Source organism: Hyla sarda, chromosome 4 (genome assembly GCF_029499605.1).
Source record: "Hyla sarda isolate aHylSar1 chromosome 4, aHylSar1.hap1, whole genome shotgun sequence".
Classification (NCBI taxonomy): Eukaryota; Metazoa; Chordata; class Amphibia; order Anura; family Hylidae; genus Hyla; species Hyla sarda.
Genome location: NC_079192.1, coordinates 99904245 through 99921247, shown reverse-complemented (window position 1 = coordinate 99921247; position 17003 = coordinate 99904245). Strand labels below are relative to the sequence as shown.

The window sequence follows — 17003 nt, the reverse complement described above, 5'->3', positions numbered from 1 at the left end:
AATTTTGGGGGGTATTTTCTGCTATTACCCTTTTTAAAAATTTAAAACTTTTGGGAAACCAAGCATTTTAGGTAAATTTTTTTTTTTTTACATCTGCAAAAGTCGTGAATCACCTGAGGGGTATTAAGGTTTACTTTACCCCTTGTTATGTTCCCCGAGGGGTCTAGTTTCCAAAATGGTATGCCATGTGGGGTTTTTTGCTGTTCTGGCACCATAGGGGCTTCCTAAAGGTGACATGCCCCCCAAAAACCATTTGTCGCTCCTTCCCTTCTGAGCCCTCTACTGCGCCCGCCGAACAATTTACATAGACATATGAGGTATGTGCTTACTCGAGAGAAATTGGGTTTCAAATACAAGTAAAAATTTTCTCCTTTTTACCCCTTGCAAAAATTCAAAAATTGGGTCTACAAGAACATGCGAGTGTGAAAAATGAAGATTGTGAATTTTCTCCTTCACTTTGCTGCTATTCCTGTGAAACCTCTAAAGGGTTAAAACGCTGACTGAATGTCATTTTGAATACTTTGGGGGGGTGCAGTTTTTATAATGGGGTCATTTTTGGGGTATTTCTAATATGAAGACCCTTCAAATCCACTTCAAACCTGAACTGGTCCCTGAAAAAAAGCGAGTTTCAAAATTTTGTGAAAAATTGGAAAATTGCTGCTGAACTTTGAAGCCCTCTGGTGTCTTCCAAAAGTAAAAACACGTCAATTTTATGATGCAAACATAAAGTAGACATATTGCATATGTGAATAAAATAAAAAATATATTTGGAATATCCATTTTCCTTACAAGCAGAGAGCTTCAAAGTTAGAAAAATGCAACATTTTCTAATTTTTCATCAAGTTTTGGGATTTTTCACCAAGAAAGGATGCAAGTTACCACAACATTTTACCACTATGTTAAAGTAGAAGATGTCACAAAAAACAATCTCGGAATCAGAATTATAACTAAAAGCATTCCAGAGTTATTAATGTTTAAAGTGACAGTGGTCAGAATTGCAAAAAATGGCCGAGTCCTTAAAGTGAAAAAGGGCTCAGTCCTTAAGGAGTTAATATTGTAACTTGAGGGAGCACTGTATGTATGTGTATATAATTATTATTATTATTTTTTTTTTCTATCCCACACAATAGCCATATTTTTGAAAATTCTGACACTATGTAAGCCAACTAATAGTTGGTTACAGAAGTTGTAGTTTGCAACAGCTGCTGGCACCCTGGTTGGGAAATACTGTTGCAGACAGATACATGATTTCCCCCCTACTGTTTCTCCTTCTAAATAGCAAAAGAGCAGGAGGGTCTTCCAGAGAGCTTTATGGATTCTGTACGGATTTTGAGGATACATTTTCTCTCTCTTAGGAATGAACAAGTCATAATAATGGTTCTGAAGAGCAAAACAGCATCACTCAGACAGTATCTCTTACAATGCCAGCACTTTGTCATTAGGCTGTCCATGACTAGTTTTATTTTTATTTTATTTTTGTTTTTACTTCAATACTGTTCCGTCTTTAATTTTTTTAATATAAATTATTATTTTTTTTCTTATTAAAATTGACATTTCTGCGTTTTTGGCCACAGCAGCTGCTGGTCCCTGTTCTTAGTGGCAGCTGCCAATGTGGCTACTTTGTCAGTAAGCAGTGGTCCTCACCCTGTACCAGTGGAGCATCCAAGCAATGTGGAAGTGTCTGTGTGGGCCACCTACCTGCCACTATATAGAGGGACGTATAACTATGTGGGGGTCCACAACTATACGTGTGTCAATATAGTAGCCTAAAACTATGTATCACACTGTTCTTATTTATGAAGGGTAGGGGTCTGACCTCACAGCAATGGGGTGCCACCAGTCAGAACCTTTCCCCCCTGATCATAAAGCAGTGTGTTCCTAAAAGGGTGCCTCCAGCTGTTGCAAAACTACAACTCCCAGCATGCCCGGACAGCCTATGGCTGTCCGGGCATACTAGGAGTTGTAGTTTTGCAACAGCTGGAGGCACCCTGGTTAGCAAACACTCGGGGGTGGGGGATTTATCAAAACTTGTGTAGAGGGAGTGTGGTGCAGTTACCAATGGCAATGAATCAGAACGCTTCTTTTATTTGTCACAGTGCTCATTAAAAATGAAAGAAGCGATCTGATTGGTTGCTATGGGTAACTGCTCCTCTCTCCCTCTACGTTTACGATGCTTCCTCCTATCCTGAAGGTGTCGCTGTCGCAACTTCATCCAAAAGTGTACTCGCACCCGGCTTCCGTCCCTTTCCGCCTCACTTCCTCGTTGTCATGGAGAGGAGGCAGCGGCAATCTGATGGGACGTGGGACGGTCCCCGGTATGGCGGTAACAGCAGCTCTGCACAGCACCCACCGGGGCTCCGTCCAGAGGCTCCTAGACATGGAGAGGCGCCCCCCAGTGTTCTGTACCCGGGCGGCCCCTGGGAGAGCAGGCCTCCGTATGAAGGCTCCGGGCAGAGGCCGCGCAGAGACTATACACAGCAGGAGCACAATGAGCCGCTACAGCACGGGGGACCCCAGACTATGCCCCAGTTCAGACCCCTGCATCCTGGAATGTTCCCACGTGGTGGTTCGAGGCCAGGCGTGCCTCCCCATGGTCCTGTGGAGCAGATAGGATCCCAGCCCAGGCTCCCTCACAGGCAACCAGCTGATCGGTATGGCAGTGATGGTCTGCAGGCTCCCAATATACCCCCTGATGTCTCCTTCTCCCAGCACAGGGCACCGGAGGGTCTGATGCATTATAATGCCCCCCGCTATGGCATTCCAGAGGCAGGATTCCAAAGAAGACCCCAACACATGATACATGCAATGGCCCATCAAGATGTGTCCGAGCACAGACAAAGGAGCCAAGATGTGGGCCGGCGCCATGATACCATGTACCAGCCAGGAGAACAACCACTTGTACAGCTCCATGATGCTATGTACCAGCCGGGAGAGAGACCGTCTAATGTACAGCGCCATGATACCATGTACCAGCCGGGAGAGAGACCGTCTAATGTACAGCGCCATGATACCATGTACCAGCCAGGAGAGAGACCGTCTAATGTACAGCTCCATGATACCATGTACCAGCCGGGAGAGAGACCGTCTAATGTACAGCGCCATGATACCATGTACCAGCCAGGAGAGAGACCGTCTAATGTACAGCTCCATGATACCATGTACCAGCCAGGAGAGAGACCGTCTAATGTACAGCGCCATGATACCATGTATCAACCAGGAGAGAGACCGTCTAACGTACAGCGCCATGATACCATGTATCAGCCAGGAGAACAACTGCCCGTACAGCGGCATGATACCATGTACCAGCCAGGAGAGAGACTGGCTAATGTACAGCCTCATGCTGCTATGTACCAGCCTGGAGAGCAACCGCCTACTATTCAGCACCATGAATCTATGTACCAACCAAGAGAGAAACCGGCTAATGTACAGATCCACAATGCTGTGTACCAACCAGAAGAACGACCTCCTACTGTTCAGCTCCATGATCCTATGTACCAGTCAGGAGAGCGACCTAATGTACAGTGCCATGTTCCTACATACCAGTCTGGAGAGCAACCTCCTAACGTACAGCTCCATGATACTATATATCAGCTAGACGAGCGACCTCCTAATGTACAGCGCCATGGGGTACCCCAACTTACATCAGGTGAGCACAAAGACCCCATGTATTCAGAACACACACAGCCTAGGAGTGAGAAGCCTGAGGCCTATCAGCCTGCCGTCTTCCATCAAGGTGGTCCGAACAGTTTTAGGGGTCTTGATCCAGCATTAGCTCCGTATGGTGGACAACAACCTTATGGTTTCCAGCATGACAATAGAAGTAATATGCCTCTACCATACCAAAATGAAGGATCCCAACCAGGATTACATAATCTGAGAAGCCCTCCAGTGCCAGATACTTTCAGCTACAGGGCCCCATCCCCGGGAATCCAGCAAATCTCTAACCCATTACAGCCTGTACCCACCCAAAACTCCCCTTGTACTGATAACCCACAACAAGGGCACTATCATTTACCCCCAGTGCATGGAAGGCAACCCAATCCTTCCTACACTTTCCCCACACTAGAAGGCTCTGCTTTTAATGGATCTTTTAAGGAGGAGGACTTGGAGGATCTCCGGTTCCAGAGATCCCGCAGTCATCCACAACATCTTCTGGAGCAGCAGCAGTCTGTCACACACCAAGATATAAGACAAGGTCCAGATCCACCTGTTCCTTTAGGAATGGCTGGTGATAGGTATTTCGAGCAGGATGTTCCTTTTCCTCAGCAAGAAGTAACAGACAGGCGAGACCCACATTTATTGCTGCAGCATGGTGTTCCATTTGTCCCGCAGTCCACCACTCACAGTGAGGAAAGCATTATGCATTTGGATAGGCACACTGAGCTAGAGAACAATGGGCCTTCAGATAAAGATGTATTCATGCACTGGCTTTCTGGCTTCTTATCATGTCGAAGAAAGACTCTTTCAACCAAGCCTGTTGCTGTTCAAACTTGCTCAATAGCTGAAGCACGTGGGCTAATCTATGGTGCTCTTCAATTGGTATCACAACTCGATTCTTTATGCCAGGCTCTGGAAAGCAATAATAAGGCAGGAGAGCCACGGGGACAGGACTATGAAAAAGCAGCTGGCATACGAGTAGATCTAGAGAAGAGATTAAAGGAGCTAGAGAAGCCAGGGTATATCCAGGGTGTTAAGATGAAATTGAATAGAGTGCACAAGAAAAGGCTTCGCTGGCAGCGCAGGAAACAAGTGACTGAGGAGGAAGAAAAGGTGTCAGCAGAGCGATCTGCAGAAAAGGAGGCCAGCATTGATCAGTGGAGAATGCAGTGTATCCAGAAGGTGGAGGAGAAGAAACGGGTGAGTGTTAGGCTTTTTATTAAAGGGGTAACAAAAACCACATACCTTCTTTGCTCCTTCCACTCCATTTTTCCAGAGCAATGTGCTACAGGAGTAGGGCAACAATGGGGACGAGAAAGTTAAGTATATGGTTATGTCCCTCCCAAGCGGAGCACATTACAGTAATATTAAAAAAATGGTGTACCTCTTTAAAATAAGTCTAATCTGATGTCAGCTTACCCAGATTTTGGTGCAACCCCATGCAACCTAGGAAAAACACTTGCCAGCCAGCATTCCTTAAAAGTTTAGTATTTTATTTTCAGCCTCTTTCTTTTGGGGTATGTTCACACATACAGGATCCTGCGCAGATTTGATGCACAGGATTTGTAACTGCAGATTAGAAGCTGTGCTCAGTCATTTAGTTTACACTGAAATCTGCAGCAGAAAATCGTGTGCATCATATCTGCGTACGTGTGAACGTACCCTAAACCCAACACACTCCGTCATGTACTGCAGCGTGGCTATGAAGTAAACCTGTATGCCTACTGACCGTTGCCTCTCTGATACAGGTTGCAGAGCCAGACTGTATCAGTAGAGCACCAATCTCACTGTACAATGCTATGCAATCCATTGAAAGCATATCATTGTCTTCTATAAGGACTTAAACATTTTGTAATTAATAAAAATGTGTAAAATATATTAAAGCCCCTACCTTAATAAAAAAAATTCAAGTCACCCCCCTTTTTCCCATAAAAACGAATAAATTTTTTAAAAAAATCCAACATATTAGGAATCGCCATGGTCGGAAATGTCTGAACTTTTAAAATGTAATGCTTATGATCCCACTAAACGTTAAAAAAATACATATAGGGATGGAAGTTAACCAGTTGCCATCTAAGGACGAGCCGATCATCCTGGGACAGCAACCAGTGTATGGTGCAGGCTCCCAACTGATTCCTGTAGCTGAGGGCGGCAGTTAATAGCAGACATGCGGCTATCACCACAGCCGGCTATTAACCCTTTAGATCGCTGCTGTCGAAGCTGACAACAGCGTCTAAAGGGACCTTTAACCAGTCCCTGGTGGTCTAATGGGGTGGATCGCCCGATCCACTTCTGAGGTAGCCGGAGGGTTTACCTCTCTTCCTGTGCTGGCTTCGGCTCTGAGATTGATAGAGCCTGACTGAACCAGGCTTTATCAATTGAGGGCAGAGCACACAAATCAATGTCGTTCTATGGAACTACATTGATCTGTATGAGGAATCCCCCCCCCCTTTTCCCAAATTCCATATGAAAATATGTAAACAATTGCCGTGTGTGCAAATGTCCAAAATATAAAAATATAACGTTAATTAACCCCTTAAGGACCAAGGACGTACCGGTACGTCCTTGGTCCTGCTCTCCCGATATAACGCGGGGTTACACAGTAACCCCGCGTCATATCACGGCGGGCCCGGCGTCATAGTGAAGCCGGGACCCGCCTCTAATAGCGCTCAGAGCTGAGCCGCGCGGCTAAAAGTGAAAGTTGCCGGCTAGCTCAGTCGGTCTGTTCGGGATAGCCGCGGCTAATCACGGCATCCCGAACAGCTGACAGGACTTCCTGCCTCCTCGCTGTCCGATCGCCGAATGACTGCTCAGTGCCTGAGATCCAGGCATGAGCAGTCATGCGGCAGAATCGTTGATCACTGGTTTCTTATGAGAAACCAGTGATCAACATAGAAGATCAGTGTGTGCAGTGTTATAGGTCCCTATGAGACCTATAACATTGCAAAAAAAAAGTGAATAAAGATCATTTAACTCCTCCCCTATTAAAAGTTTGAATCACCCCCCTTTTCCAATAAAAAAAAAAAAAAACACTGTGTAAATAAAAATAAACATATGTGGTATCACCGCGTGCGGAAATGTCCGAATTATAAAAATATATCCTTAATTAAACCGCTCGGTCAATGGCGTGCGCGCAAAAAAATTCAAAAGTCCAAAATAGTGCATTAATAAGTCCTATCAATGCAAAAATGGTACCGTTAAAACTTCAGATCACGGCGCAAAAAATGAGCCCTCAGACCGCCCCATACACGGAAAAATAAAAAAGTTATAGGGGTCAGAAGATGACAATTTTAAACGTATTAATTTTCCTGCATGTAGTTATGATTTTTTCCAGAAGTCCGACAAAATCAAACCTATATAAGTAGGGTATCATTTTAATCGTCTGGACCTACAGAATAAAGATAAGGTGTCATTTTTACCGAAAAATGTACTACGTAGAAACGAAAGCCCCCAAAAGTCACAAAACTGCGTTTTTTTTTCAATTTTGTCGCACAATGATTTTTTTTTCCGTTTCACCGTAGATTTCTGGGCAAAATGACTGACGTCATTACAAAGTAGAATTGGTAGCGCAAAAAATAAGCAATCATATGGATTTTTAGGTGCAAAATTGAAAGAGTTATGATTTTTTAAAGGCAAGGAGCAAAAAACGAAAATGCAAAAACGGAAAAACCCCCGGTCCTTAAGGGGTTAAACCGCATGCTCAATAGCGTTTACGTAAAAAAAAAAAAATAGCAAGGTCCAAAATTGCATATTTTTGGTCACTTTGTATACCCTAAAAAATGTATAATAAGCGATCAAAAAGTCCCAACAAAACAAAAATAGAACCGATAAAAACTTAAGATCACAGCGCAAAAAATGAGCCCTCACAGATCCCCATATACCGAAAAATAAAAACGTTTTATAGGGGTCAGAAGATGACAATTTTAAAGAGGTACTCCAGTGGAAAAAAAAATTTTTTTCAACTGGTGCCAGAAAGTTAAACAGATTTGTAAATTAAAGTAGAAAGAGGTTGATCAGCTCCCATGAGCCTCCAGTGCACGGCAATCCTCAGGACAAACAGCACAATAGATGAAAAGGCCAGAACATTAAAATCCGGAGTTTGATATCATCTTAAAATTCCATAGAAAAGGCAGGTAGGGGAATGCGTCAGGTAATCTCACATACGGTTAGCTTGGAAAGTGGGTCCTTTCAGTTAAATTCTTTAAAAATCAGACGGTTATTTTATGGATTTTTTTTCTCACTATGTCTCTCATAGTTGGGGTATACCTATGATGAAAATTACAGGCCTCTCTCATCTTTTAAAGTGGGAGAACTTACACAATTGGAGGCTGACTAAATACTTTTTTGCCCCACTGTATAATTTTTATAGGTAGTAAAATAAAATAAAACCTGTATAAATGAGGTATCCTTGTAACCGTATGGACCTACAGAATAAAGATAAGGTGTAATTTTTACTGAAAATTGCACTGCGTAGAATCAGAAGCCCCCAAAAGTTACAAAATGGCAGGGTTTTTTCTTACTTTTGCCCCACAAATTTTTTTTTTTCTAGTTTCGGCCTAGATTTTGTGATGACATTTTCATGTCATTACAAAGTAAGATTGGTGATGCAAAAAACAAGCCTTCATATGGGTCTGTAGGTGGAAAATTGAAAGGGCCATGATTTTTAGAAGGTGAGGAGGAAAAAACTAAAGTGCAAAAATTAAAAACGGCTGGGTCCTTAAGGGGTTAATCTGTCCATATCAAAACAATGACTTTTTGTGCAAGAAAAAGCATTTTCCAGCAGGAAAATGTACATATGGTGCTCCTCATCCAGAAAGACAAACCTCTCTGGTCTGTAGTGCAAGTGCACCTAGGACGGATAACACGCACGCACGGACGGATTATTCTAGAAGCTCTGGATAGGTGAACAGATGAGCGCCACACCAGAGACCATCAGAGCCAGACAGACGATGCATTCAAAAGTCTCAAAGGGGTCAGATAGGATTGGGGAATATTATTCCGTTGTGTAATGTTATTATTGGCTGCAGGAGAAACCCTAAGATGTGACTCTATGGTCTCCTCCCAGTCCTCCACTTAAAATACAGGGATGACAGAAGCGCGTTTATCCCTAATTGGGAGGGAATGAGCAGAAATAGTCACTGATATGAAAGGGGTGTAAAAGGGAGAAACCAAACACATATTTCCAGCTTCTTAAAGCAGCCATGTACAGATGGAGGTAACACATGGACGCGTTTTGGATCAGCCTTAATCATAATGATTGTTGGTTATGACTAAGGATCAGCTGATCTGAAACATGTCAAATCCAAGTGTTTTCCTCAACCTGTTCCAGAGTGCTGACAAACAAGTGTTTTTACTTTTACCCCTTTAAAGTAATGGTCTCCAACCTATTTCAACAGCTTTTGAGCTGTTTCAATCGAATAGCTGTCCGGGCATGCTGGAAGTTGTACTTTCTTAAAAATTGAAGTCCCCCCTCCTCCTTTTTTTTCTTCTTTTTTTTTTTTTCCTTCCATTTGTTGCAACAGTCTCCCCCGCACCCCCCCAATAGTCATATCAGCTACCCTTTACGTAGTCCAGCAGGGGCAATAAACTAGCATTTAATGTATGATGGCCAGAAAGCAGGTTTCTACAGGTCACCATGACCTCATCATAAATCTAGAATTTCTTCCTTTTTTTTGCAAATGTAATGCTTAGAATAGAAATGAAAAGTATTAAAAAGGGTTACTTGTAATAGAATATAGGTGGGAAAACAAGGGGTTGTCTGTTTATTTTTTTTCACTGCAATTTTCTTTTAAATGTGTTATTCAATGCCCAATGTGTCATACTTCTGTAACATACTTAGTCTCCTGTTCAAATGGAGCAGCAGGACATTTATGCATGGCGCCACTCCTTTCATTCTCTATGGGAGCCACAGCGTCTACTCGGGTCCCTTTTCTTGAGATCGCACAGGGCCCTCCTGGTTGTACCCGTCATGATCCGGTAGTTATCCCTTATCCCGTCCATAGTAGATAACTTAACAAGTTGGGAAAACCCTTTAAATTCATATATTGGCTCTCCGGAGCTGCTGGCATACAAATCTCTTCTTGCTTTATTTGATTCTTGTATTGATGTCCTTGTCTGTTTCAGGAACGAGAGCTTAAAGCTACTGCTGACTCTGTACTTGGGGAGGTGAGGAAGAAGCAAAATGATGTAAAAAAAATGCTGGATGTTTTAAAGGCTTTAGAGAAGCTACGGAAGCTGAGGAAAGAAGCAGCTGGAAGAAAAGGTAAGAGGTGCATTATTAGCTGCATTTTAGCCAGAAAGCTACTAAGTGAAATAGATTGTATCTGACAATGTTACCTTATACTCCTCAGGGTTCAATTTTTGTAATCCTGCTTGAAGAAGTATAGGAATTTATTTTACGGAAAAAAAAAAAAAAAAAACTTCAGCTCACCAGTTGATTGCAGTCACTTGGAGAAAGGCTTCATTGCAGGGAGCACAGAAGGGAATGCAATACCATATTCTTGGTTAGTCACAAGGCAATCCAACAAGTGGGGGAAGGGTGCTCCAGCTCCACAATAGATTAAAAAAAAAATGATGCTTTATTCCACTACATGTTTAAAATCCAAAAAAGGCAAAAAAAAAAAAGTGCTCTGGTGAGTTAAAACCCACGTACGCCGACGCATTTCAAACTAAACATAGCCATGGCTTGAGGTCTGCTTGCTACAAACCGCATTAAATACTGCAATATTCACAAACATTTCAGACTGCTCCTCCTCCCTGAAGGGAACTTCTTCCACAGGAAGGAAACCAGGGCGGTTTGCATATAAAAAATAGTACAAAGACCATGCTGAACCAAGAAAAAAAATTATAAATGAAGAGTGCCACCAATCCAATAACGCATATGATGGGTAAGTAATAAATGCTTAATAAATATAAGAAAAATAATTTCAAATTCATTCACTGTGGATACCTGGTGTCGAGAGCCAGTATCCAAAAGACTTCCCTTTTCAGTAGAGCCCAGGACCAATCTCCACCCCTTCGTGGAGGGTGGACTCGTTCAATACCGCATACCTCCAAACATGAAGTTTTGCCTCTGCGGACTTCTTCAATGTGCTTGGATAAACCTGAAAGGGAATGAGATGTCGGATACGCACCATCTGAACAGTGAAAATGGTCGTAGATGCGTCTTTTAGACTTTAACTGCTGAAGAAAAAGTAGTAGTTTATGGGAAAAAATACACAATTAAATCTTTCATCAATTGTGATACCACTCATATAATCTACTTGGTAACCTGTAAACAATACAACATACAATACGCAGGTTGCACTACCAGAAAATTTTAAAGACGCATCTACGACCATTTTCACTCTTCAGATGGTGCGGTTTCGATGTCACGTTCCCTTTCAGGTTTATCCAAGCACATTGTAGAAGTCCACAGAGGTGAAACTTTGTGTTTGGAGGTATACAGTATTGAACGAGTCCACCCTCCACGAAGGGGTGGCGATTGGTCCTGGGCTCTACTGAAAAGGGAAGCCTTTTGGATACTGGCTCTCGATACCAGGTATCCACAGGGCATGAATTTCAGAAATAATTTTTCTTATATCTATTAAGCATTTAGTACTTACCAATCATATGTGTTATTGTATTGGTGGCACTCGTCATTTTTTTTCTTTTTTTTTTTCTTGGTTCAGCATTGTCTTTGTACTATTTTTTTATATGCAAACCGCCCTGGTTTCCTTCCGTTCCGTGTTCTGTTCAGGGAGGAGGAGCAGTCTCTAAATTGTTTGTGAATATTGCAGCATGTAAAACTGTTTGTAGCAAGCAGACCTCAAGCCATGACTAAGAACGGTCTAGTTTGAAACTCGTCGGTGTACGTGGGTTTTAACTCACTAGAGCACTTATGTTTTTGTTTTGTCTTTTTTGGATTTAAAACGTAGTGGAATAAAGTATCTTTTTTTTTAATCTATTGTGGACCTGGAGCACCCTTCCCCACTTGTTGGATAGGAATATATTGGTTTATACATTATTATATAATGTAAGCAAGTGCTAAAATGTAAATATAGTTGCATATATTGCTATACGGTGGTCCCTCAACATACGATGGTAATTCGTTCCAAACGACCCATCGTTTGTCGAATCCATCGTATGTTGAGGGATCCGTGCAATGTAAAGTATAGGAAGTTATCCTCACCTGTCCCCGCCGCTCCGGACCGCGTCCTCACCGCTCACGATGCTGTCCCGCTGCTCCGGTGTCGTCTTCGGGATCCTCCGGCTTCTTCCGCATCTTCTGCAGGGTCCGGGCCTCACTTTCTGGTGACGTTATTACACTGCTGCGGCGTGCGTAGTGACATAATAACGACGCCAGAAAGCGAGGCCCGGACCCCGGATAAGATGCAGAAGACACCGGAGGATTGCGAAGTGGACCCGGAGCAGCGGGAATAGGTAAGCGAACCTGCCCTGGATGCTTAAACTGCTATCCGACAGCAGCTTAAGCATTTTGCGCTGTCGGATAGCAGTTAATGCGATGGCCCCGACATATAAAAGCATCGTATGTCGATTTGATCATATGTCAGGGCCATCGCATGTCGGGGGGTTACTGTATTGCATTCAGAAAGTTTTCTTACACTTTTACTTTTTCACATTTTGTTATGACATAAATTGTCACATACACATAAGTATTCAGACCCTTTGCTATGACACTTGACATTTAGCTCTGGCTCCTCCTATTTTTATTGATTATCCATGAGAGGTTTCTACACCTTCAAACAGGTAAATGTACATGATGTGGAAATACACAGCCCTGTCTATATAAGGTGGCATGCAATGTTTGCAGTGGCCAACATTAAGATAAAGATACTGCCCCTGATTTACTAAGCATGCTTTTTTTTTTTTTTCCTGACCGGTATTTCTGTTCATGGTATTTGGCGGTTTTCCCTACATTTTGCTTTTTTAAGTGCACATTCTCTGAGCTGTCAGGTTTTCGAGAGCTCAAATCCACCACATTTTATGTGGGATTATTTGTTGTGATATTTCCAAAATCCCTTTTTCTTATACCCCTTCACCCGGCAGCTACACCCCTTTTCAGGTTTTCTGCGTAAAACGGAGATTCCGTTTTGTTTAATCTTTTGGCCGCAAAATCTGTTGCATGAAACTTGCAACACAATATGGGTGCAAAACCTGAAAAGAGTCAATATCACATTAATAACTGACCCCCCACTGTGTTTTCAGGTGTCCATCCACCACCATCTGCTGATGAAACATTTGCAAATCACATAAAGAGGCTTCGGACTATGGTGCACAAGCGTAGTGCATTATATGATGCGGAGGAGAAGACTCTGAGGGTCATACTGGAAGGAGAGCAAGAGGAGGAGCGGCAGAGAGAGAAGGATAAGAGACAACGAAAGGAAAAGGAGAAAATATTGCAGAAGCAGCGAGAACTAGACTCTATTTTGTTTGGTGACACAGGTCTCTAACAGTTTGTCCTCATGATTATTCTATTTTACATGTCAATTCTCCCTCTCATATACATTTTGTCGGCTTCCCCTGGGTTAAACCAGAGCAGGGAGAGTAACAAATGCAGCAGAGTGCAGGCATGGGGTGGACAGAAGTCATCTCAACACACGGCAAACGCCCTCTCGGCTAATCTCTGGCTGAGGCAGGTCACTGCTATGGTAGTGCTTACCTGAAGAGGCATTTCCTGAGTGTTGAGACGAAAGCATGAAGCACTGATCTGTTAGAACTGGGCACGGTCAGTGCTGCTGCAATAAGTGATTGAGGACTTGAGCATCCTTTATTTTTTCATGCCAGCCTGAGCCTTTTCAAAAAAGAGAGAGTATTTGGCTGACAGCCATCTCTATCAAATATCCCCAGCATACATGTGTTTTGCATAGGGGTTATTCATTGGGGAGTCTTCCAGGAATAAATAATTCCAGTAGTTTTCATTCACCTCTGTGAGCCCAGTCTGATTTTGAGTGAAGAATTTACCACTTTTAATATGTATACTGAATTATGGCTGGGCGGTATACCGGTTCATACCGAATACCGAATTTTTTGGGCTGCACGATATGAATTTTCCCCCATACCGCAATACCGGTTGGGCCCCTCCCCCTCGGGAATGTATTATCAGCCTAGCACAGCGCTGTCCCCACATCGGGGAACTAATCCTATGTCTACCCGCCAGCACTGTTCTGCTCTCCCCCAATTAAGGATCAGCTCAGCGGGGTACTACTCACATATGTCAAGCACTGCCCCCCTCCTCTTTGTTGGGGGCCGCCGGCGATGGAACTCTATACTGTACGCCAGTGGTCTCCAACCTGCAGACCTCCAGATGTTGCAAAACTACAACTCCCAGCATGAGTGGCTGTCCGGGCATGCTGGGAGTTGTGGTTTTGCAACAGCTGGAGGTCAGCAGGTTTGAGACTACCGCTGTACGCTGTATACCTATGCCCGGGCTGCAAAAGATACAGAAAATAAACTCTTAACTCGCCCACCTCGGCCGCACGCTGGGGACTGGAACGTGATGCCCCGGCCAGTGATAGGCTGAGCCCACTGTCATGTAAGAAGCCGACTTCTTACATGGCAGTGTGCTCAGCCTATCACTGCAGCCCGGGCATAGGTATACAGCGTACAGCAGTGGTCTCAAACCTGCGGACCTCCAGCTTTTGCAAAACTTTTTTGCAACAATTGGAGGTCCGCAAGTTGGAGACCACTGGCGTACAGTGAGTTCCATCGCCGGCGGCCCCCAACAAAGAGGAGGGCAGTGCTTGACATATGTGAGTAGTACCCCGCTGGGCTGATCATTAATTGGGGGGAGTAGAACAGTGCTGGCGGGTCACATGATTTTGGGGGGGGGGGGGAAGCCGAACAACGCATGGGGGTCACATGATTGGGGGGGCAGAACAGCGCTGGCGGGTCACATGATTTGGGGGGGGGTGAGAGAATACCGTTATATACCGTGGAACCGCCGTAAGTTAAAAAAATACCGTGATACACATATTTGGTCATACCGCACAGCCCTATACTGAATAGTCTCCAAGCAGCGGAGAGTAAAATTATCTGACAAGGAGATGTTGGATTGAGTTTAACAATAATAGACATTCTATCATAGGGTGAACAATGAAGCTTACAGACATGTCACCTCTGTTACAATCAAATATATACATTATCTGTGCCTATAACTATAATATTGATATTTTTATTGTATTGAAACCATCTCACACTTGCTGTTAACAAGCTTCAATGTCTTTTTCTTTCTTAGAACCTCTACCTGCTCTGCATCCTCTTCTGCCATTTCGCCAGTATTATCTGCAAGCTGAGCACTCAGTTGTGTCCCTTGTTAAGATCCGGTGAGTCTTGCTTTTAGACATATATTGCATTAATGGTGCTTCTTTGCTCATATATAGAATACACTGAGATTTGGAAGTGCTGCACTGTTACCTTGCAAGTACAGTGCTGCTATAGCTGCATTGAATGTATTTTACATGCACCCAATATTTGGCTTTAAACACATGTGAGAATGTCACGGTATTGTTGAACACGGTGATTGGAATTTTAGCTTATGCAGATATTATATATTAGGCAAGTATAGAAGAAGCAGTAAGTGTTCTCATAGCAAACCCCCTCCCTGTGACATCTGTTGATAGTTGCTAAATTGTAGTAGGCTGCTTACCTAGAAAGAAAAGCTTACAAGGGGTTATTGTCACATGGATCTTGCCTCATGTAACTTTTTATTTTTTTTGTTTTTTTTTATTTACTCCACATTGTAAGAAAAATAAAGCCTTTTAACATTACCTTTTTTGTATAAAAGGGGATATTCTAAGATCAAAACTTTTCAACTATTCACCATATAAGTAATAAGTATCTGACTGCTGGGACCCCACTGATCACAAGAACAGAGGTCCCTTGTCCCCTGAATAAAGCAGCAGTGCACATCCCCATCTGCTACTTCATTTACTCACTATGGGACTTCCAAAGATATCTCAGCACTGTACTGGGCAGTCCCATACCAGGCAAAACCCAACAGTGGCCGAGCATGCACGCGGCTGCTTTATTCAGTCTGGGGAGAAAACCCCAGTTCTTCTGAATGGTGGGGGTCATAGCCATCAGACCTCCGCAGATCAGATCCCTGTCACTTGCCCTGAGGATAGTTGAGAAGTTTTAATCTTGGAATAACCCTTTTATTAGTTAAAAAATAACATTTACTGAATCTTCCTTCTTTTAGACACGAATGGGATCAATTCTTGGTCCCACCTGATCATCCTGATGGCAGCAGTATCCCCCGTGGATGGGTTGTTCCCACTGTTCCCTCTAATGACACCTGGGCCTCAGCCTTGAAGCCATCGGATTGAAGCACCTATGTTATGTGACAAGAGGGTAAAGCAGGCAGTCTGATACCGGATGCATACAGTTCAGACTGCTCTGCGGGTGAAAGTCTCCCAATGAAATTTATTGTACAGTTGTAATTTTTGTAACTTTGTGAATGGGTTGTAATGAATTATGAAAATTTATTTTTCAAAATAAAACAAAAACAAAACCTTTTCTAAAGTGGTTGTATCTTAGAGGTTTATCCCTTGTACAAGTAGGTGGCGGAGCAATATAATTCAAGCAAACAGATTATTATTATTATTTATTTATTTTTTGTAAAAACAAATCCACCTCCTGCTTTGCTTTGTCTCCTTCTAAACTATAAAAGTGTACACAGCTATATGAGCTTGATAACCATTCAGTTCCAAAACCATGGGTGTTAATATGGAGCGGGACCCAATTTAATGGCTATAAAAGGTTTTCTTCAGGAAAGGCATATCCTCTCGATGACTGGACCAGCAAACCTCTATCTCCATCTAGTGGAAATTAATAAAAGTTAGTCCATGACAAGACTTCATCCTGTAAGGCTGATATGTCAGAAAGTTTCAGCCATCCTTATATAGATTATTAGAATATTGTTTATTGCTACTGAAGTCCAGTAACAATAAACTTTGAGGTGTCTTAAAAGCATGAAAAGGAACAGAAAAGACTTAGAAGTAGGATTTTATTTATTTTATTTATAGTTTTTCGCTTATGTACTCTGATTGAGGAATTGTCCTGAATTATTCAATGTACCGGTAATATAAGGTTTATACTAATGGGTGCAATCCTTACTTAGTGTTGCGAAGAGTTACGTACACTTATAGGTATCAAGTCATTTACTATGGGTCAGCAAGTAAAGAGTTACTGCAGAATCAGGAAGGGATGTGCTAGTGGGGGTGGGGTTTTGTGATATGGTGTTTATTTATTTGGCTTAATATCTTTTCCCAGAGAGGACCTTGAAAAAGTATTTTGCTTGCCGAAACGCGTTGGTCTGATTTGACCCATTTTGTACCCCTACTATG

General features: G+C 42.9%; 1 protein-coding gene and 1 long non-coding RNA gene across 4 annotated transcripts in view; one reads left to right on the top strand and one right to left on the bottom strand.

Moving 5' to 3' along the window:
* Positions 1–2155: 2155 nt before the first annotated feature.
* Positions 2156–16477, top strand: PDCD7 (programmed cell death 7). The gene is made up of 5 exons (XM_056571750.1): positions 2156–4857; positions 9781–9919; positions 12865–13101; positions 14894–14981; positions 15857–16477. The coding sequence occupies exons 1-5, from the start codon at positions 2269–2271 to the stop codon at positions 15981–15983; spliced, it is 3180 nt and encodes a 1059-aa protein (XP_056427725.1). The 5' UTR covers positions 2156–2268; the 3' UTR covers positions 15984–16477.
* Positions 16339–17003, bottom strand: part of LOC130368304 (uncharacterized) — a 42952-nt gene continuing 42287 nt past the window's right edge. For all 3 annotated transcript variants that reach the window (XR_008892405.1, XR_008892406.1, XR_008892407.1), the window contains one exon: positions 16339–16475. This is a non-coding gene — a long non-coding RNA (uncharacterized LOC130368304). The remainder of the gene's footprint in view (positions 16476–17003) is intronic.